We start from the raw sequence: 23,984 nt of genomic DNA, 5'->3' as shown, positions 1-23,984 counted from the left end.
CGCCCCCAGAAATTGGCGGGTCATTCCCCTCATCCCCAGACTCTGCTTCCTCCTTGGAAGACGCGTCAGTGGGATTAAGGAGGTCCTCGAAGTATTCCTTCCACCGCCTGACAATTTTCTCAGTCGACGTCAGCAGCGCTCCGCCAGCACTATACACAGTGCAGGTAGAGCACCGCTTTCCCCTCCTGAGACGCCTGACGGTTTGCCAGAACCTCTTCGAGGCAGTCCGAAAGTCTTTTTCCATGGCCTCTCCGAACTCCTCCCACACCCGAGTTTTTGCTTCAGCCACTGCCCGAGCCGCATCCCGCTTGGCCTGTCGATACCTGTCGGCTGCCTCCGGAGTCCCACAGGCTAACCAAGCCCGATAGGACTCCTTCTTCAGCCTGGTGGCTCCCTTCACCTCTGGTGTCCACCATTTGGTTCGGGGATTACCACCACGGCAGGCACCAACCACCTTGCGGCCGCAGCTCAATGCAGCAGCTTCGGCAATGGAGGCGCTGAACATGGTCCATTCGGACTCGATGTCCCCCGCCTCCCTCGGAATGCTGTTGAAGCTCTGCCGGAGGTGTGCATTGAAGATCTCGCGGACTGGGGCCTCTGCTAGTCGTTCCCAGCACACCCTCACTACGCGTTTAGGTGCACCAGGTCTGTCCAGCGTCCTCCCCCGCCACCTGATCCAACTCACCACCAGGTGGTGATCAGTTGACAGCTCAGCCCCTCTCTTTACCCGAGTGTCCAGAACATATGGTCGCAGGTCTGGTGATACGATTACAAAATCGATCATCGACCTACGGCCTAGAGCGTCCTGGTGCCACGTGCACTTATGGACACTCTTATGTTCGAACAAGGTGTTCGTTATGGCCAAACTGTGATTAGCACAGAAGTCCAATAACAAAGCACCGCTCGGGTTCAGATCAGGGAGGCCGTTCCTCCCAATCACGCCCCTCCAGGTCTCGCTGTCGTTACCCACGTGAGCATTGAAGTCTCCCAGCAGGACAACAGAGTCTCCAGGTGGAGCACCTTCCAGCACCCCCCCCCAGGGACTCTAAGAAGGCTGGGTACTCCGAACTGCCACTCGGCGCATAAGCGCAGATGACAGTCAGGACCCGTTCCCCGACCCTAAGGCGCAGGGAACAAACCCTCTCGTCCACCGGGAAAAACCCCAACGTACCGGCAGCAAGCCGAGGGGATATTAGAATACCCACCCCAACGCGCCGCCTCTCACCAGGGGCAACTCCAGACTGAGACAGAGTCCAGCCCCTCTCCAGGAGACTGGTTCCAGAGCCCAAGCCGTGCGTAGAGGTGAGCCCGACTATATCTAGCCGGTACCTCTCAACCTCACGCACTAACTCAGGCTCCTTCCCCACCAGAGAGGTGACATTCCATGTCCCTATTGCCAGTCTTGGCAGCCGGGGGTCAGTCCGCCAGGGCCTCCGCTCCTGGCCGCCACCCGGCACACAATGCACCCGACCCCTATGGCGCCTCCTGCGGGTGGTGGGCCTGCGGGAGGATGGGCCCATGTCTCCTCTTCGGGCTGTGCCCGGCCGGGCCCCATGGACTAAGGCCCGGCCACCAGACGCTTGCCCTCGGGCACCCTCCCCGGGCCTGGCTCCAGGGCGGGGCCCCGGTAACCCTATCCCGGGCAGGGTAAACTGTTCCCTCGGTGTTTTTTTCATAGGGGTCATAGTTTCATAGTTTGCAGTGTAAAACTTGTAATGGCAAATTTTAGTCTTATAATAAAATGTTGTTTTGGTAATATAATTTAGCTTAAGAGAGACATTAACATCAGCAGGATTTCATCCATCCAGTAGTTTCAAGTAACTTGTGTCGGATTATAATATTATTTTATGCCATGTTAGACCCCTAATTAAAGATTGTGAATTATTATGTAGTTTTAGTTTGCATTATGCTCCTGAATTAGAAGAAGGTGATAACTATTACATTTGGTAAACTGATTTGCATTACATTAGACTGTTGATTTATTGTGAATGAATGATATTGTTTTATGATGCATTATACTGCTGAGTTATAAGAAATGCTGTTTGCAGAAAGTCATCGCCTTATTTGTCTGGTTAGAAGAGAACAGAGCATACTGCCCCATCTCACCAGGAGCAGATAAACAGGGAGCCAAGGTCATAGCTTAGGCGCTGTGTGAGAAAGAATGTGAATGTTTAGGCTTTTATGATTAGGTGGGGGCCACTAGAGGCTATAAGAGTTTGATCAAGGCTCCACCATTTTGAGATCTGATGCTGTCTGCTGTATGGTGTCCATCTCCCACGCGTGTGTTCATTAAATCATCGTTTGACTCAACCCGGCCGGACCAGTGTGGTTATTTTGGTTTTTCCTCTTGTATCCATCCCCAATATTTGAATCCGTAACACTTGACACTAAATCATTTCAAAATTGCAACTCAATGTCAGATGAGGAAAAGGATGACACAGATGGCAAATCTTCTTCATCTAATGTTTTGCTACTATAATTTTTTACCCCAGTGTATTAATGTTTTGCCAATTACAGAATGTTGCTGTGGTTTTCAAACCAAAGGCCCCGACTGATGGAGCATCAATGAATGTCTGAATGTAAAAAATGACAAAATTGCATTGTATAGGGGTTCATTTTAAGGGGAAAGCTTTGGGATACATAAACATAAAGCCAGAAGTATGTGAACAACTATATAATCACTAGAGTCCTTTATTTCAAGACAGTTTTCATCTGTCCACGTCTCCTGTTTAAATGTTCAGAAACTGTCAGCAAATTTGTATTTATGTTGACTTTGTGTCTTCAAAATGAGGGAAATGAAATGAAAGTGGTCAGATGCAACTATTTTACATCCAAAAACAATCCTCTTAGCTCAGTATTTCAGAAGGATGTGTGTGAAAATAGAGAATTGCGTGGACAAACAGAGAGTCAATTACCTTTTCTAAAATGTAATTACATAGCAATCCCACACAGTAAAAAAATATTCACGAGGAAATCCATCTAAATCCTCATATCTTTTGATTTCACTCGAGATTCCCCACTGCCAGTCTAGAGCACCATTTGCCAAGAAGACAAAACAAAGGAAAATGAGATTAAAGTCCAGATTTCTTCAATATTGATCCATATGTGAAATCCAAACTGTGAACAAGTTCAATATTTACACAAAGGCACTTTGCAGGCACTTTAAAGGTGGCTCAGCTTAAATGGGCTTTTTACCATATTTCTGTGGTAGCTGTGGATAGTCTCTTCAGGAATGGTAACTCCAATATGGATTTTGTTCATATTTTAATGTTGTCAATAAACTTCCTGGTGACTGAAATCCAGATGCTAAGAAGGAAGGATTCTAGGATTTATAATTAAACAAAGTTTACAGTCGGATTCAAAAAGTAATGTTCTCAGCTTCCCTCGAAACAGCTGTAAGTTTTACTGTATGTGACAATAGAAGCAATGCTAACAAAGGAATGGGACTCTATTCCAAAAAAGGATTTTTAGTGATACTGATGTTGGACAAGTTAGGTCCAAAATACAGCGTAGTCTGGCTCGCCAGCTAACACATTATTTTTAGGAATAATTTATGTTAAAGTATTTAAAGTGAAGCCTAGGTGTCTGCATTAGAAAATCAGTTTAACTGACAGAATGTCAAATTTACATCCATCTGTAACAAACTGGCAAACTTCCCGGGGGGGACCCGGCCTTAAATTGAAAACATGAATTAGCTGGATAAACAGAATGAATCTGGTAATCCAATTTTAAGGCACAATTTTCATTTTCATGCCAAGATTATTTACAAAGGGCTTAACGTAAGGATCTAGGGACCCCATGTCTAATATTAGAGCTCCACTTGAACTCATGGGTCTGAGTATCTTGACCTCAATCTTGCTCTCACTGATTTTTAAAGATATTATGGTCATCCAGGTTTTGATGTCGCTGTAACATTCTAATAACAAGCTGCCGTTTCCTGTCAGGCCCACAGCTAGATCTGGGAATCATCAGCAGAGAAGTGGAAGGAGATGCTATATCTTTTCATAATCGATCCGAGTCAGCAGGTAATAAAAGATCCTTAAAAACCCTTAAAAGAGCAGATTCTGTGCTGTGAAGTGGTTTAAAGCCAGACTGGAACACCTCAAGAATCATATCTTCCTCTGAAGAATACTGAAGGAGGAAGGAGACGAGATGTTTGCTCTACAGTCTTATAAACAAAATACTTGAGAATTTTTTCACAGTGTTGAGGAAACACTAAGAAATTTTCTTTTTCCACCTTTTGTCATTCTTGCCTGATAATCACAAGTAATATCATTTAACCATGGCTAACGTTTTGTACCAGGACATATAACTTTAAGCAGACAAAAAGTTAGAAGTTATAAGGACTAAAGACATTCATTAACTCATCAGTATTTAAAAACAGGGAGGACCTCTCGGTCTCCATGGCAATATTATATGGGACAGCAGCCATGAGCATCATCATCCATCCCTATATTTTCTTAAGAGTTTATAGATTTAGAATCAAGATGGGGCTCTGTGACAGCAGTGACGCGCAACACTTTGGACAGATTGGTGTCAATTACGGGAGCATTGTATATGTTGTTCTGTCAATGTGCACTTCTATCTTTTTTCAATCAAATATTTGAATAATAAATAAAACATCAGGGAACACATCATCCAGAAATGAAATTAAAGCAGAAAATGTAACCTAAATGATGTAGCAGGGAACCGCTCTGTAAACAGAGATGTGAAAGCATATTCCCAATCTGATTTCCCTCTTTGATGTTTGCCTTTATATCAGTCCAACCTTGGTTGGGACCCAACAGCGATTATGTAACTTTCTAGTAAATTTCTAGAGCCCATCTCCTACTTTTAACACTACAAGTTAGCCTGAGCACCTATCATGTGAGCTGAAAATGGCTCATGCAGCAAACAGACTGAATTATTGATCTGAATTATGGCCTAATGCACATATATTCTTTAATCACGTGCAAACAACTGCTGACATCTCACAGAATAAGACGTCACTCAATTTCAGCATCATCCTGTAGCATAATATGTTTGTTAAGAGGTTCATATTCTCCAATATAACCCAACCATTAGGTGTAATGTAAGTGTAAGTGGGAGCTGAGTGTGTTATTTAAAAGTTTCCAGCTGATCATAAAAAATCCACACTGCCCCCCAATAATTGGTTCTATTTATCATAATATAAAAATTAACAGTATTAAACCCATTATTGTTGTCTTTATTTTCTGTTATACTGTTAAGTTTGATTTAGACTTTGCTGGAAATCTATCAGAAGAAAGGATAGCAGGTAACATGCTTTGTTTTTGATGGAGGACAGATTAAGAAGACTGCAGCCAAGGCTCAATTTAACCTGAAAAAGAGTAGTGAACTGTTAAAACAAGTTACTCTGTGGTGTCAAAGTATAAAAAAGTGGTGCTGAAATGAACACAACAGGTCCCTATAATAGCTTAATGATGCTAATTATGCCACTGCAGAAATGCTTGTTGGTTTATTGTTATTGCCTGAAAAGAGAGCAGTCATTTGTGATTTTTGTTAGGTAGTGATCCACTTAAAAGCCTGCTTCAGTGTGTTGTCACATGTCTTAAGAAAAGAACTGACTGATAACCATACAGTTAAAAGTCAGTTACACAAACATGTCTTCTAAAATGCAACAATGACACAATATATATATATATATATATATATATATATATATATATATATATATATATATATATATATATATATATATATATATATATATATATTATATGTACATATATGTGTCTCAGTGACCACATTGTCCACATCCTTCCATCTATTGTGTTCACAGGGAGTGAACAGTGCTCTCTCGAGCCGGCAGGGGGCTGTCTGTGATTGCGTCGCTGCGTCAGTGGAAAGGGGCGGGGCCAACATGGCGGCTACAAAATTTGCATGTCTGCTGTTTTGTTTAGCATCATTTTCACAGCAGTTTAGCGCCTCCAGGCTTCTCAACGAACCGTGTTATAAACCTATTAGAGACGACAGGCCGGACTTTGTCAGGTAGGTGAAGATTTTGACCTCCAGCAGTCACACAGGTACTCACGTGAGCTCAGAGAGGAGCTAAACTAGCTCAGAAATAGGAACTCTGGCAGCCTTCCTTATCCTAAAAGTTGGCTGCAGCGTCTCTTAATAATATGGTAATTACTCGCCTTAGTGTCCTTAGTGTAGTAATATAACGTTAACGTGTTAGTTAAATAAAAACTTATTAGCATGAGTATCAAAGTGAGTTCCGGGATACTTTTCTGTACTTCAGTAATTTAGTGCAATCTCAAAAATATTTTCAAGGAAAACCCTAGTACTGTACACGTAAAACATTACACGTCATTGGGGGAAAACATAAGCTTGTATATTTAGATATAGCAATATTATCACTAAAGCTACACTAAAAGGTATATGTAAAAAAAACACTTTAGTCACTGAAGTAGAAATAAGAGTAGACTTCAGAAAAACTTCACAACTAACATAACATTTTAAATCTAATTTTTTGGTGGAAATGTTATAGTAGTTTTTGTTCATTTGGTTGGATTTATCAGCACAACCTGCCTGACGAGGCGTCTGTGAATGTGTCGAGAGCTGGGATGTCTGAATGGCTGCTTCCACAAAGTGTTGTGGTTCCTATTATGGATTTATTCTTCTAACAAATACACTCCATATAATAAAGACTGCAACACTGAAACAAACACTCTGAACCCAGTAATAAAAAAGCTAATTAGAAAATATAAAACTATTTGTTGTTAAATGTAGTTAAATCATAAATCATAACAGGGGTAGCCTGTGTTCCAGTTTCTGTGTATTTTTATTACCAAATCACACAGAAATTAAAACTGGGCCACCAATGTCTGGTTAACTCAACATACGCTCACAAGAAACCTCAAAAAGATGATTGAAGGATTCATCACTGCAGAAACAAATATGCAGAACAGCAGGTGAACAAAGGCTAAAGGTTTGAAGATTTGTTACAGCAGAAAAAGGGAATACACACATATGCAAAGAATAGTGACTATTACAAGACTGTGAAACAATCTTTACTTAATGAGGGAGATGGGAAAGTGTAACTAAGTCCTGTTTGGTCCTCACATGATCAGTCCGACACCTGTAATCTACACAGATTGCATGTGTTTAATTTTTAATTTAAAATACATACACGCTTCGCATGTCACTGTCAAAAAATCTCGAGGTGGAGGAATGGAAGATGTTAAGAGTTTCACTGTGAGTGACCAGAATGGGCAGGATTAGACATGAGTACAAGGCTGAGATGGTTTGAACGTGTGCAGACGAGGGATGAATTGTTTAAAGGATGTTGAAAAGGGATCTGCCAGGCAGAGAAGATTCATGAATGTAGTGAAGGAGGACATACAGAGGGTTGGTGCGACAGAGAAGGGTGTTACAGATAGGGTGAGACAGAGGCAGGTGATCTGCTGTGCTGACTCCTAAAGACAGCAGCAGAAGAAGAAGAATTGAAATCTTCTGATTGGAAATGTTATGCGACATTTCTTACAATGTTGTTGCATCATTCAGAGATTTACTTTACTGCTGTAGCTGATAAATGTGGAGCTTCATTCATCTATATTAGATAAAGTGACAACAAATTTGTGTGTCGTTACATGGAATAAATGGTAACTTAATTAACTTCACATAGTTATTAAAAAACAGAAGCAAATTTTTAGGGAGTGTGCAAGCAAAAATGAATAGAACGTTTACTCTTTACCAATTTCTTGTTTTACTAGAGTATTATGTCAAGGTTTAATTTGAGACGTAAAAGGAGATGTACAATACTTCCTTTGCCAGTATAAACAGTTAAAATTGCACCTTAAAACTGCACTTTAGTACTTTTCACCACAGGCTTTATTATAATGAACAAAGTAGCAGTAAGATACCCATTTCCATTAAGTTCTCCATTAAACAGTCAGCAGGGCTTGTTAAAAAAAAAATCCACAACATCGCAAACTGAGAAGCATCATTGAGAGTTCAAATACATTTCTTGATATGCAGAGGGAACAAACTAACTTTTTTTTTTGGTCAAAAAACAAGAAAATCCCATTAAATTAATACAAAGCCATGTCTGATTATCTGTAATTGCACAAAATTTGACAACTGGTGCAAAATCATCTAAAGTGAGATAACATGCTTGCTGAACTTCGTGCTCAGCAGGGACGGATATCACCGCACAGACATGCAAATGTCCTGTCGGCTATTAGCACCCACAGGAAATGGCAGTCAGTCACAGCAGTTACACTACCCACACACTCCCGAGAGGGGATGATATTAGTCAGACAAGTGAAAACATCTGTGCTCGCTTTAATAACAATAATTACAGCTGCTCATCACTCCACTTTGTTTAGGACGCAGGCCCGGCCGCATGTAGAGGTGTTGAAGCTTCCTCCGTCATGGGACTGGAGGAACATCGATGGGAAGAATTATGTGAGCGTCACGAGGAACCAACACATCCCCCAGTACTGTGGCTCCTGCTGGGCCATGGGAGCCACCAGTGCGCTAGCTGGTAACCATGACAACAGCGGGATGGAGGAAAATTATAATAGTGATACGGCTAGAGGGCATATTGTCATGTGAAATGAAAATGACTAAATTTAGTGGTAAGTGGAGAAGCATCCACCGGCTCCTGCTAATGTGTGTCGTTCTTTTTGTCTAAGACCGCATCAACGTCAAGCGTGGAGGAGCGTGGCCGTCGGCGTACCTCTCCGTGCAGAACGTAATAGACTGCGGGAGGGCAGGTTCCTGTTACGGAGGCGATCACCTGAGAGTCTACGCCTACGCGCACGAAAGAGGCATTCCTGATGAAACCTGCAACAACTACCAAGCCAAAAACCAAAGTAAAGAAATACTGAGTTATATTTTGTTTGTTTGTTTCTTTTCATCAAAGGCCATATTTCCTTTTGATTAGCTCCAATCAGAATTGGATAATGTTACTTAAGATTACTGGCATTAAAAAGTAATCTATTATTGCATTAACTGCTGAGGTCTGATTGTAAATTACACTTTAGGTGTGTCAGGCTGCAGTTGTCTCTCTGTGTTACGCTGTGATAGACTGGCAATCTAACCTGGTCATACCCCACCTTTCACTCAAAGTCAGCTAGATCTGATCAACTTATTAAATTCAGGGTTGTGGGGGTGGGGCTAGAGCACAGGTGTCGAACTCCAGGCCTCAAGGGCCGGTTTCCTGCAGGTTTTAGATGTGTTCTTGATCCAACACAACTGATTTAAATGACTAAATGACCTCATCAACATGAAGTTCTTGAAGTTCTCCAGAAACCTGGTAATGAACTAATCATTTGATTCAGGTGTGTTGACCCAGGGTGATATCTAAAATCTGAGCGTAGGTTCCAGACCCATCTCAAAAAAAAGCCTCATGATGTTGGTCTGTAGCCTACTGTATATTATGAGTCCCCTGAATTGTTTGCATAGCTAGTTGACAGTGATAAAATGTTCTCCACCACATGACTGGGAACAAACGTGTTAAATTCCCCTTTGAGTGATGGCTTTGTCCAATTTAAATGCTCCCTGTTGTCAGGAACACATTAGAGAAGAGCTTCCAAATTCATGATGCAGAAGCAGGTGAATAAATAAAAAAAGCTGTTGTTAAGCTATTGTAAAAACAAAAAGAAACCTACAGACTGAAGAAGTGCTGACAAAGGAGGGGGTTGACAGCATTCACAGAGGGATGAGTGGTGACTAGACACAGGTGAAGGTGATGAGGGCAGAGCAGACAATCACAAAGGAACAGGAAGAACAGGAAGGAACTAAAACAAGACACATGCCAAAATAAACTTCAAAGTTAAGCTGAAAGTAACAAAAGACAATAACTATCTCTGAGAGTTAAAGAGTGATGCTAACGTGACTGCAGAGAAAGAGCAACAGGAGGCAGAGGCAGGAGGAAATGGAGAAAGTAGAAGCTCAATACTGCACTGCAAAACCAGCAGAAAACCTTTCTGAGCTCCAGCAACTGGCCTCATCACCATCGCTGGGCTAAAATTAGCTCGCAGGTGGCTCTACAAAATATGAAGCAGTTGATAAGAGACCCATCACACTGCCACAGAATAAAGCAAGTACTTGAGCAAAGTAAATTCTTTTCTCTGTGACCATGGCAGCTTACCTGACTGACACAAAATATCCCACGTGTTGATTTGTATGTGTGACTTTGAAAGTTTACCCAGAATTCAGCTTTGGTAGTTTTCTCCAGAAACTGTGACTGTGACATGTATCATGATATTGATGGTTTGGAGTTTGGATCATTTGGATTGGGTGTAAAATTGATTGGTTGCAGTTTATAACAGAGCTTAAATATTTGCTTTGGAAGGTGTCAGCCCTGAAATTGTCTTTATTCTTGACGTTATGAGGGTTCAAAAATACTGGGAAAAAAGAGGCAAGTGGAAAAAGTGCAAAGCTTCGACCCACGTCTGTGTACTAAAAGGGCCTGTTGAAATTATCTCACTCTCTCTTTGCTGTTCAAGCACAATGGTGCTGCACCTGTGCTTCTGAAGAAATGCTTGTCCTGACCCGCCTGCACGGCGCTCTGAGATGAAGCCTCTTAAATAAACGGTTCAGAGGAAAAGGTTGACTGGCATGCTGGGCATTTATTCAGGAACACAGAGAATTAATGAAACCATTAAACTAGCACCATCCCCCCAAACCGCTGGTACATTTTGGACACCGCATAGATGTGTTACCCAGCACATAATTATGTAGCAGTATTCACAATTATGTCTTAATGCACAGCAGAACATCATTCCCATGTTTGAGGGTTTGGAAACCTCAGTACCTATTTTTGTGCATTGTACACACAGGACATATCTGGGATTACTTCTCACCAAAGCACGTATTTGTACACATTCTGCTTTACACTGCAACTATGATATGATATACAAATGTTTTTAAAACAGCTGCCCCATTGTGTTAAAAGCTCATCTTAAAATATTGAGCTACTTAGAGTATTGCTGCCGTGGTATTGCGACCATTCTCTGTAATACTATAGTTAGACACGTATGTGATTCTGGTAGTAAGTCCTGCAGCTTGAGCAGCCACTGCATGGAGACGTCTCAGAGGCGTTATGCTCACCAGCAGTAACTCTTAAAGAAATTCACATTAGCTCAAAGTCTAACGACTCCTTATGATAATACATAGACAGGCCACAGTTCGCCATGTTCTCAGTCAGTGGATGTAGTATACAGTTTCAGTGCACTATTTTTTTAGTGGCGGTATTATAATAGAGATTTTAAACAGCGCTGCGAAACAGCAAAAGCAAGATTACATCTCAACAAGTGATGTTAGTTTCAGATGAGAATAAGTAAAGTCTTCTTTCTGGAACTGCTGCCACATGGCGGGGAGCAGACGGCACGATCAGGTGAACTCGGGAAGACAAGAAGTGACAAAGACGGAAAGCAATCAGTGATGAAGAAAGCGAGATGGGCTCTACACTGTAATACGGACTGGGAGCCAATTCTTACTGCCAGTATACTGTGCGTGGTCGATCTTACTGATGCTCTTGTAGCTGAACAGGAACAAAAATCTCTACAACCAGACTCCAAAATATGGAGAGAGAGAGAGTGGAGGCGATTAAATCAGCAGATTATTGTAAGGAGATATTCTGCTTTCATATATGAATGCAACAGCTTGGTGTCCACAATTCTGGGCCTTTAAAGTAGTTATCTGTCTAGTTTTGAGATGCAATTCTAGTGAAGTCCTAGCATATTTTAAATCACTAGTTTTAACATGGTAAGTCTTGACATGTTCGCTGTTTTGAGGAAAAATGTAACTGACATAACTCTCAGCTTAGTAAAATTAGAGATCAGCAGTCTGGCATTGAAGCCACGCCACATTCAGAGTCACTTAAACCACCTTTCTAATGCTCAGTTTGGCATTTAGCAGGTCGTTTTGACCATGTCTACATGCCTAAATGCATTGAGTTGCTGCTATGTGACTGGCTGATTAGAAAGTAGCATTAACAAGCAGTTGAATCAGGAGCAAACTGAGTGCTCACTGAACTTTAAATCATCTTCTTCATTTGTTGTAGAGTGCGAGCTGTTTAACCAGTGCGGCACGTGCTCCTTCTTTGAGTCGTGCGCTGTTGTGAAGAACTACACCGCGTGGAAAGTCGGAGACTACGGAGAAGTTTCTGGGAGAGATGAGATGAAAGCTGAAATTTTCACCGGCGGACCCATCAGGTAGAGTAAGTCATCCTCGAAGTCATTTCTCACTTTTCATCCACCTACTTCTCCTGTGTGAGGGAGGATACACTGCCTGAGATTTTCACAGAGAAGCTGTTCTCTTAGGGAAGGTTTTTTTTTTCAGCGAATGACTATTTAATGATTCTTATAACCTTGGAGAAAGATAACAGCAACGAGTGTCATTCTTTTTTCCACTCAGAGAAATCTTAAAGTCAAATTGAATGCCATTAAGTATTGAAAAACATCAGACCTGTATGTATATATACAGTATATTAAATTTCACCTTGAATCCACTTTGATAAACTCAGCTGAGCGTTTTGTGTCCCTTTAGAGTTTACATCTTACATCAGCTGTTAGTCTTTTTGTGAAGGTTTGGCTCTGACAGCTTTACATTATCTTTAAATTAATTCATGCAGTATTAACTGGGTCTTTAAGAGTTTCCATTGTGCTGTTGTAATATCTGCAGATAAGAATTATTCAACGTTTTTTTTAAATAGCTGATACCTAAGAGCCTTAATAAAATTAAAACAAGATTTGGGGCATGTAGGTGTGTATCACTGTCACGTCCCTGCTCAGCTAAGGCAAAGAGTGTGGAGCTCAGTAAAGGTATTTATTAACCAGCAAAATGGTTACAATAACAAGTTAATATGTAAATAGATTCATACAGGTCTTTTACCCATTTACCCATTCATGTAGACATACAGGACTTAGTTTAGAGTCATCAAATAATCTAACATGGAAATCTAGCTAGGATGTCTTCTGGTTCAGGTGTCACAGCAGGACTAGGAGGAGATCTTGAGGCATAATTTGGAGAGATTATATCTCCCCTGAATGAGCTGGAGGCTAGGACTGGAGGTCTGAGTATCTCTGCTGACTGCTGCTAACAGCTAACGAACTGTGCTCCCCGTCCAAATAGTACCCTGTGTCTTAACAGAATAACTTAACTAACTGTGGGGGTGTGAGTGAGCAGCGGGGTAAGCGACGCCTGGCAAAGTTTCCAGGAACCAGAACAAGTGCCTCAGAACAAACAGTACTTGCTTAAGGCTGTTAAATTAATTTCAAATTAAAAGTATTGGCTTACAACTGTGATCCAGGAGGCAGACTGCTCATATTAAAAGCACTGAGTAGCATCTATACTGCATTTAAATAAGGTGACAGCAACAAGGTGCGTTTGCTAAATGGTCATCCAGACTGGGCGCCTGTCCATTAAGACAGCAGGGTGATTGGTACTTGAATCACAGGCGCAGTTGGATCTGCGTATGATGAAAAGGCTCAAATGATTAAACTACAGGGGCTGGGAAAACTGTGAAAACATTGCAAGAGAATTTCAAGTTAATTAAAGGAGACTTATTATGCCTTTCTTTATTTTATGTCATGCATATACTGTTAAAATTATGAATGTGCTTTTTACTGTTGTGAGTGGTGATATGGACACAACCCAAAGGAACAGGACATGTTGGAACATTGGGGAAAAAAGTCAAACTGAAGCAAAAATTTTAAAAACTAGAATATACAGATCAGCTGAGGATTCAACGGTAGGATTACTTTAGGCCGCAATATCTAATCAGCCAATCCCATGGCAGCCGCTCAATCCATTTAGGGACACTGACATAGTCAAGATGACTGTGTCCAGCAGGATAACAAGCCATGAAATCATCTCAAACTGTTTTTTTGAACATGACGTAGCATTTGTATTCAAATGATCTCCACAGTCACCAGATCTCAATGCAAAAGAGCACATATGGGATGTGATGGAAAGAGAGAGTCACATCATCAGAATCAGAATACTTTATTAATCCCAGAAGAGATTATGTAATAAATGTGGAGCCAACAAATCTGCAATAACAGTGTGATGCTATTACGTCAATATGAACCAAAATCACTGAGAAATGTTGTTGAATCTGTGCCTCAGAGAATTAAAGCAGTCCTGAAGGCAAAAGGGGATCCAAGCCAGCACTCGCAAAGTGTACCTAATTAAGTGACCATTAAGTGTCTATATATGCGCACAGAAATAACTGAACAATAGCACACAGGTGTGTGCAGCACGCAGGAGGAAACATTGTGCCTTATTCACACAGTGTGTAAAGTGTGCGGATGCTAGTCATTAATATTTTAGGGCCTGAATTTGTTCGTACTCCGTGAGCAAATTTAAAAGTCCCTCTGACCAAGCAAATGAATAAGTGATGAAGGCCTGGCTTATAAAATGTAACACATGTCTATAATTTGAATTGAATACTACAATTGTTTGGTCATTATTTAGTTATTTAAATAATTACTTATTATTATATACAGTTAAACACAGTAAGCCCCAAAATACAGTCTAATTTCTTGGCACTGTCCCACATATTCCAGAGAATTCTGGAGAATATAGATGATATTCTCAACGTCCGTTATTTCGGACAGTCCTCGCATTTTTTTATAGTGTCATAACTCTGGTGGAAACATTTTGGAAAGCTGTGCCATTTCTAACTACTCAGACATTATTACTCAGGCTTTTTCCTGCTTTCTTGCTTTAGCGGTGCAGGATACACTCTGACATCACCAACATTTTCTGCTTCACTTGGAGGTAAACATGTTTCTCTGTACAAACAAGTGGAAGCAAATCTTTCATATAATAACAATTAAGTTTAGCACTTTTCAAAACCAGCTTTACAAAGTGCTTTTCAAAAACCATTAGAAAACAAAGAAGGAAATTATAAATCAGTTAAACTAAGGCTCATGTGTAATGTCAAAATTAGATACAGTGTGATTCAAATTTTAGTGAATAACTTAAACCTAACTTACAAATCAGCAACTAAGTAGAAGAAGACGAGTTAAATTTTATATATGCAAATATACATTAATGCAAATATATGCAAATATATATATGTATATATGTATATGTATATATATATTTATATGTATATATATATATGTGTGTGTGCATATATTTGCATATATATGCATATATATATATATACCAGATCTCATATATATATATATATATATATATATATATATATATATATATATATATATATATATGCACAGTGTGCATGTTTTACTAATCCAGCTGTAATTTTGCATACACTCTTGATATATATATATATATATATATATATATATATATATATATATATATATATATATATATACCAGATCTCATATAGATATATATATATATATATATATATGCACAGTGTGCATGTTTTACTAATCCAGCTGTAATTTTGCATACACTCTTGATTTTTTGCAGAGGCTAAGGACGTTCCCAAACACATATTAGTAAATAAAGCCCAATTAACTGCAGGTGAAAGTAACCGAAGCAGAGTAGACCATCACAAAGGAGAGAAAAGGCATGAAGTAAAACTATACACCACGGAAAACTAGACTTCACAGGCAAACAGGAAATAATCAAAGGCAACGAACAACCAGACATGAATGATAGCCAATAAACACGAAGTCAGGGATACACAGAAAGCACAGCACATAAATAAAACTAGAGGAACACAGAATAAGAATAAAATAAGGGGAAGAACTGAAATACAGTAGTATCAGAAAAAAAGTCAAAACAGGAACGCAAAAGCTCACACACACACACGAGAGTCAAAACTAGAAAAGCAGTGAAATCCAGACAGGAGCTAAAATTCAAAAATCCAAGAGCTGAAGGTCACGATGACAACAAATGAAATGAAATTAAAACAAAAATCCAAAACTCAAAGGCCACAAAAAGTGTTTATTTCAAACAGTGCATGACCTGAGGAGCTGCAACAAGGAAAAATATGGAGCTGAAAATAAGCATAATAATAAATAAATATAAGTAATAATATCTATGCAAGGAAAGTTGCACAAAGGTCCATTGAGAAAAACTGTATTTATTAACATCTGACTGCAGATTCAAAGCAGAAGACTGAGAGCAAAACTTTGCACTTAAAGTTCTCACAATGCATAATACACACTTAAGATGCAAGTACAAATTTTGAGTCCGCTTTAAAAGCCGACGCATAGCTAAAAATGACCGTAATTTGAGCCCACGTAACGGTTCCATCTAAGATTTAGCATTACATTTCAGTAATGAAAGAAAATGGCAACATAAAAGGTATGAATTCTTGTCTTTTAGCTGTGCATTGATGGCGACTGAAGGCCTGGAGGAATACTCCGGAGGGATTTTCTCCGAGTTTCACCCTCTCTCTCTGCCAAATCACATCGTGTCTGTGGCTGGGTGGGACGTGGGCGAAGATGGGATCGAGTACTGGATCGTCAGGAACTCCTGGGGAGAGTTCTGGGTTGGTATTTCACGACAGCCTGTGCTTACTCCGAGCTTAATGAGCTCTGTAAACTAAATTCACAAGTTCTTATTAATTTTGTTTTGGCTGAGCTGAAGCAGAAAATATTTGTTTGTTTGTTTTTAAGACTTTTTAATTTCTCAGACTTGCAGTCAGAGTAAATAATACTGTTTTGTTTTCTTCCTTTTAGGGAGAACACGGCTGGGCGAGAATTGTCACCAGTGCATTTAAAGGAGGAAAAGGCAACTGGTTCAACCTGGGTATTGAGAAAAACTGTGCATATGGAGACCCTATTGTAACATAGGTGCTTAATTAAGGTGATGAATCTTACTGAAATAACTGTGGATAGTTTGGAAAATTTAGGGAACGCTTTCCTTCTGTGCACTAAAATCAACATGTGCAAACAACAATTTGCTGTTTAATGTGGGTTTATTTTTTGAAAGTGCTTGTTGGCTGAGAGCAGTAATGTCCTGAAGCTAGTTCAATCCAAGAAATTGTTTGGTAACATCTCCCTGTAAAAAAAAAAAAAACCTCAATCACAACATGTTATTTATGCACTTTGGTTTCTGCATAAAATAAACAGTATTACAAAGTCACAGTGCACTCAGCTCAGAATCTTAAACATGTACAGACAATACCGGCTCTCACTAAGTATACTTCTTAGTGTTTATTTAAGAACAGGAAGAACACATTTTGAGCTCTTACTTGTCATCAGCACTACCAGCTTAAAGAAAGTCCTTCCATTTAGGATTTTCAGCCTTTACAGGTTGTCTGAGGATCAAGCTCAGACACGGTCTCTAGCAACAAGATATTTGTCGATGGTTTAGATACAGCTAAAAACATATAACGGAATCACTTATTAACCCCTAAGCTTCCCTCTTAGAGAGACTTGAAAATCTCTTAAACATGTTTCCATTAAAAAAATGACAAAGTGTATCATTAAACATTGGCACATTTTATTTAGGCTGTTTGATCAAAGATTCAGAGATCTTTGCAAATAAATGGGCCAAAAATCTGAGTGGTAAAGTGGTCGACGCTGATTGCTTCGGACCTCCTCAAACATATTTAAATTGTGAGGGGATTGGAAGAAAGTTCAAAGTTAAAGATGGACTCTTTCTTATAGAACCAAATTTGTTGTCCACTTGTTAAAATGCTCAAATGGGCTGATAATAGCATAGGAAAACTCAACTAAATTGTAAAATGTCTTTGCTAGCAGTACCATCAGTCGTTATCAAGTCGAGTCACTTTTATTTGTACAGCAAATTTTACAACAACAGAAGTTGAGCCAAAGTGCTTTCCAGGCAGGTGCTGTTGCGTTCCAGGTCCAGACGTTACATTGGGGCAGAACTGTACCCTGTCTGTGTGGTCAGAGTATGCAGATCTCGGATAAAGGCACTGATGCCGTTGACTTGCCTTCCCCAGACCTAAATCCAGTTGAGAACCTCTAGGATGTTAGGTATCTATACATCTGATGCAACCAAATAGCACTACAGACTGTACAGACCACCTGCATCAGGAGCATGCCCAGATGTTAGCATACAGGATCATGGGGACTATACACACTACTGAGCTACATTATGACATGAGCAGGATCCGCGTGTGATTTAAATGCGTAGCTTTTGGTGTTACTTTAAGGAGCTTCCCTCCTTTCACTCTTGATAGGGCCACCAAGCTGCCCTAAACTGAGCCTGCTTCTGCTGGAGATCACTTCCTGTTGAAAGGAGGCTCTTCCTCCCCACTGATGACAATGTGCTTGCTAATAGTTGATCCACAGAACAGTTTTCCACCTTGTCTCAGTCCACTTTTAAAAAAAAGCTTTGATTCAGTGAACATGGCAGTATTCACATGTTCACATGTGGTTCTCATGATGGTTTCTCCAGATTCTCTGAATCATTTGTTGATATTAGGCACTGTTAATGATAGATATTCAAAGTCTTTGCAAGTTTACGTTGAGGAACATTATTCTGCAACGGTAGATTTTTGCAGATTGGTGAACCTCTGCCCATCTTTACTTCTGAGAAACTCCGCCTCACTAAGATAACCTTTTTACACCCGATCATGTTACTGACCTGCTGACCTGCTAGTTGCAAAATGTTCAGTCAGCTGTTTCTGTTTAGTACCACTTACCTTTCCAGCCTTTTGCTCTCCTGACCCAAACATTGATTCTGTCATCAGTTTCAAAATGATCATTTTGAAACTGATCATACAATTTCGTTTTTCATAAAACTGTAAAATGACTGTGTTTAAACATTTGACATGTTTTCCATGTACTATTATGAATAAAACGTGGGTTTAGGAGATTTGCATTCTGTTTTTATTAACATGTTACACAGTCTCCTACCTTTCTGCGAGCTAGCATTGTAATATTGTAGAGTACTTACATTACTCTGTGTGTGTGTGTGTGTGTGTGTGTGTGTGTGTGTGTGTGTGTGTGTGTGTGTGTGTGTGTGTGTGTACTGGTTGTTGGATTTTGTTACCATGCAATGCTATCAGTCTTTTAATCTAACACACCTCATTATTGTTGCTTTTATTCATTCGTTTTTCACATTTTAGAGAAAGCTTAATGTAAAACCTTTTCACTGTAGACATTTAAGTCGATATGTGGTACAGTTTGCATATCGTGACCTTTGAGCTTACCGGATTCAGACCTTTTCAATTAAATAAATTGAATAGTTTTATCCTGGACAGATGACCTTCTCCTGAAGTCAGCTTGAAACATCTCAGTCTGCAAAAAGCTGGTGGGTTGTTTTTTTACACTTTAGAAACATTATCATACATTTCTAAGGAAATTATTTATTCCCGCAAACAGAAGGCGAGGTGAGTCACTCGCATTTAAATTCACTTTTAGTGAAGCTGAATTGGCAGATCTGTGGAGAGGTTAGTTTACAATTACATTTTTTCCTCTGATACACCACCTAACATCTGCATAAATGGCTTCTAATTAGTGTCTGGAGCCTGACCAGCCAGACTAACATGAATCAAATCTGATTGGTCACAGTACTGTAACTGCATCCTGTTGAGCAATTGTGTCACTTTTTATTTTCCACGTGAATGTGATTCACATGGAAATTGTCCTTGCTGCCTTCATTTGTTAAGCTAATGGAGGGTGTGTTTTAGTGCAGGTCTGTGAAGCAAACGGGGCCATTACCATTATTGTTCTTTGTTTTGGGTTTTTTTTAACAACTTGGATTTCTACAAAAAGAACAACAGGATGTTTTCTAGGTCCTTTGCAGAGGCTTAAACTCAGCATCTTTAAATTCAGCAACTGCCAGACAAAAAGAAATGGAAATTAAATGCTAAATTAATTAATAGAGCCACTTAGTTAGGGTGTGAAAACAATGATTTTTTTGTCCTGGGAATGAAAAGCCTCTGTGTTGATTCCAAAGCACAAATGTATTTAGAAGCACAGTGTTTTGATTTCAGGGGTTTTGACCTTTTTAAACTTGTTTATTTTCCCAATAAATATAGCACCAGGCTGACACCCAGTATACAGGCTTAACAATAACAAGGATGGTAAAAGAGGACCTCCGCTGAGCTCAGCCTGTTAGCACAGTTTTATAATGTTCTCTGGAAGTCTGGAGGAAAGTGTCCAGTTTTTAAAAATAACCTGCTGATTTCATCTGTTGCTAGTGAGCAGTCCAGAGAATATAAGTCAGGATAGCTCAACCTCTGCTGAATAGATTTGACAGTTTTGTTTTCTCTACAATATCTCATGGATCCACAGACAGCTTAAAAGATTGATGCAAGCACCTTCATGCCACCCACTGCTTGGTGAGACCGTGAAGCCTCAAGCTGAGCATCTTCATGTTTTGTGGATGAGACTAGGGAGGAGTGAACTTTGTGAAGTTCATCTTTTACTATTTAAGTGACCTCAAACTAAAGACTGATGCTGTAAACTTACCTGTGAAGTGTTTACTGAGGTCACAGAGTGAGGCAGCTGAGAGCCCTTTCCCTATAAATTTCTATAAAACTGGACATTTTTCAGCTGATGCTGCCCCCCTGCTAAAAAAAAAAATGCAGGTTTCAAACCTGGAAACTACATCCATCTTTTATACTTTCTATGCATGAACCTCCTGAATCGTAGTAATCATAGTAAAGCACATATGATTAACTTTTTGTCTTCTTTCTTATGCAGTTTTTTTTTCTGTTTGGTAATTGCGGGTGCTCCTCTTCTAACGCTTCTTTTTCATCTCATCTCCAAACCAGTTTTCTTCCTAAGCCCAATTCTACTGGGGAGCTCTTCCTGTTGTAAGGGAGTTCTTCCTCCCCACTATCACCAAATGCTTGCTTGTGGGAGAGGAATTGTTTCGATACTCTCTCAAATACTGTATTGTAGCTACTTTGTCTTTGAGATATTGTGAACTGGCAACATAATCCTGGCTCCCAGGAGAGGATATATCTAGAACCTGTTTATGTTCCCACACCCTCTTTTTTGTGGTAAATTTAGTTCCCCACGTATCACACAGACACACGTACTCACACACATTGCGCACACAAAGCACGGCATCTCCTCTGATGTTATGCTGACGCTGGTAGGCTGATAACCATGGAAGAGCCAGAAGGGGAAAAAGAAGGAAGAGGTCCAATTATTTTTGAAGCATTTTCTCCAAAAGTCTGACAGCCAATTAAGTTGTGAGTCTCTGTTTTTCTCTGACTTTTAGGTGTGGTTGCTATTTTGATAAATAATCTCATGATAATGTTACCTGTCCTCCTTGTTTTTAGTTAAAAGTTAAAATTCATAACACGATGAGAACATTAAAAGAAAAAACTCTTAACGTGAACTGAAATCATGCTGAAATGTCCTTTAAGGTAGTAGGTTTATAAATCAACACATCATTGTTGTGAACAGGTAGAACATCCACATTTATTGAGGATGCTTCCTCAAATAAAATATGCGACAGCAGCCTGATATCAGAGAGAATAGCAGCTTGTTATACTTTCACATGTAAAACAAAGCCCACAGTGCTGAAATGAAGCCTAAACCCATGACTGGCCCTGTATGATTATCATTTAATCGAATCGAGTATTACCTTGTTATTCACCCCTCTCAGAGGGATAAACAACTCTAAGCAATTAACAAGAAACAAACATTGTGACCTAAAGATTAGATGATGCTTTAAAGCTGAGTGAAGAGACCGGTGTCCGCCCAAAACTGTGCAGGTTAGCAGGTAGAATTTACACTCATTCAAGGTTGCTAAACCCACAAAATCCTCATAAACCACAAAATCCACACAGTTGATCTTCTCATCTTTCAGACAAACCAAATACCAACTTTTCATCTTCCCACTTTCATTCCAGTCAAGATTTGATACAAACAACAGGAACACTGAGGCCGTGTCCTCAGAAGACTTTCAGAGAATTCTTGAGCGGTTTCGCAACCTTGAGGAAATCAGTTCCCTGACAACACTATCACGGCACGTACTGAGCATCCACTTCACTATTTTCTTGCTGGGAGACAAATAAGAGGTTAAATTTGTGGCACGCATAACTGGCAGTAACTGCTTCACAAAAAGGGTGAAAGTAAAAACACCCCTTCTTTCACAAAGCTGCAGCCAGATTGTAAAAATGTAAAAATATAACCAGTTAATTGTTTAATTATACTTCCTAAGATTATAATTGTACATATCAGTTAAATGCAAGGCCACACAAAATTCAAAAATTGCAACTGAAGAAACAGTAATACATCAAAAATATGCCATTTATTTATACAGTAATAGTAAAATCCCAACAATAACACACACTACTGTTCGTTTATATTAAGATAGAAATATTCTGTGGATCATTTTTTCCTTTAAACCGTTCATTTTTCTAATAAATCTGATTTATTAACTTTGAATCTCCACCCATTTGGATTTATGAATGTGCACTTTTAACTGTAATAATACAAAGATGGCATATAATGTAGTATATTATAGTTGTTGTGAGTGTTTGGCAGCTCTTGAAATGTGTGCATAAGGTCATTTGGCATTGCACTTTCTCAGAAAAAGACTGTTAAGATGGAAGCATATATCATTAAGCATTAATACCCATAGCGTGTTAACTAATACTCCATTATAATTCTCACAGATTCTGACTTTTTTGATTATGTGCTCATATAAAGCTGGACAATCCCTTTGCTTCACATCCAGATGTGTCATAAAAGGATTTCAGCTTTTGTTTCTGAGACCAAAGGACAGTTTTCCACATCATGACGTGGACGTCCGAGTTAAATGAGCAGGAGTTGGTGTCTCTGGCTTGTTGTTTTTTAATATATAAAAGTTTGCATCTTCATGGTAGAGTTTTAAAATTGTGGTTGAAGCGAGGAATTATTCACTGGAGGATTTTTTAGAGTGTTGAGTCAGTGCCGACATTTCCACTATATAATCGTGTCTATTTTTAATGTGGCAGTGCCCGAGGCGCTGGAGAGGACGCAAAGCTTTAAATTCTTTGCAGTTTTTACATCAAAAAAATGAATTTTGAAACCGCTGAGGTATTTGCCCATACTAGCTTTCTCTTTTTATCGTCGTTTTACCAGCCTGTTGACAAATTCACTTGATGGAAAAGACAGTTTGGCAGGTTGTTCTTTCAGCATCACATGACTTTTCTGTTGTTTTCGCTCTATGATCAACTAAATATTGGGGTAAATGATATGAAATGTACAGATTTTGTTCTTATGTGTATTTGTATCTGACTATTTTAGAGAGTGGGACACCTATATTGAGTGGAAAACACTAAAGGAGAGCTCCAGTGCTGCATTACTCTGAAAATAAGGCTTTTTACTCTGTTTCACAGCTACACAGATATTTGAAACACCAGCCAGTGGTAGGTATGGCTCTGGCTGTGTGAATAGCAAGAAGAGTGAATTCAATACTTTCTCCTTGAGACTGAGATGAGTAAGACACAAGACTGATTTACCAGCCTCAGAATTTAAACAAAGCTGTGCAACTTGAGAGCGGTTTGAGACACTCTCCAGAAGCTGCACATCTGGAGGGGAGCAGAGTTTGGAGTCCCCACCCAGTTGGTGTCTAGAGACAAAAATACTCATTCACCATCACACACCAATCACAAGTCTGAAAACTGAGAAGGACTTCCTTTGAGTCACACTATCATTACTCAGTTTGCCTTTGCTCCACTTCCTCACCGCTCCATCACAAGTCAGATCTTGCGCTGAATGTATGCTGGAGGGTCAAGACAGGATGGGGGAAGTGAAGGGTGTAAATCCTTTTCATTGTAGGTGTGGGCAGTGGCACAGGGCTCCTCCAAACCAACTAGTTGAGCAGGTAACAGCAGTTCGGTGGCGTAACTGGAGCAGCTTTGTTGGAGCTTTTTCCTGTGTGAAATAAACTCCTCGCTGCTTCGAGTTTCAGGGTTGACCTGGAGCTGCACACATAAGCAGTCTCCTGCTGATTAGATTTCTGCACATAATCACTTAATCTCATTTGTCCCGTAGTAGTTGACTCCTTTCCACTTATCTGCATGTCAAGCTTTACTGATCAGATTAGAATTTATCAACTCAATAGTTTTATTGTTTCCAGATGGAGGTCTCTGT

General features: G+C 39.8%; 1 protein-coding gene across 1 annotated transcript; it reads left to right on the top strand.

Moving 5' to 3' along the window:
• The first annotated feature begins 5,848 nt into the window (after positions 1–5,848).
• LOC146497401 (cathepsin Z) lies at positions 5,849–22,333 on the top strand. The gene is made up of 6 exons (XM_085140162.1): positions 5,849–6,009; positions 8,352–8,509; positions 8,661–8,840; positions 12,038–12,188; positions 16,291–16,456; positions 16,647–22,333. The coding sequence occupies exons 1-6, from the start codon at positions 5,882–5,884 to the stop codon at positions 16,758–16,760; spliced, it is 897 nt and encodes a 298-aa protein (XP_084996288.1). The 5' UTR covers positions 5,849–5,881; the 3' UTR covers positions 16,761–22,333.
• Positions 22,334–23,984: the final 1,651 nt, after the last annotated feature.

The sequence above is a fragment of the Neolamprologus multifasciatus genome, chromosome 18 (assembly GCF_963576455.1).
Source record: "Neolamprologus multifasciatus chromosome 18, fNeoMul1.2, whole genome shotgun sequence".
NCBI classification, from domain to species: domain Eukaryota; kingdom Metazoa; phylum Chordata; class Actinopteri; order Cichliformes; family Cichlidae; genus Neolamprologus; species Neolamprologus multifasciatus.
This window is presented reverse-complemented; position numbering and strand designations above follow the sequence as displayed.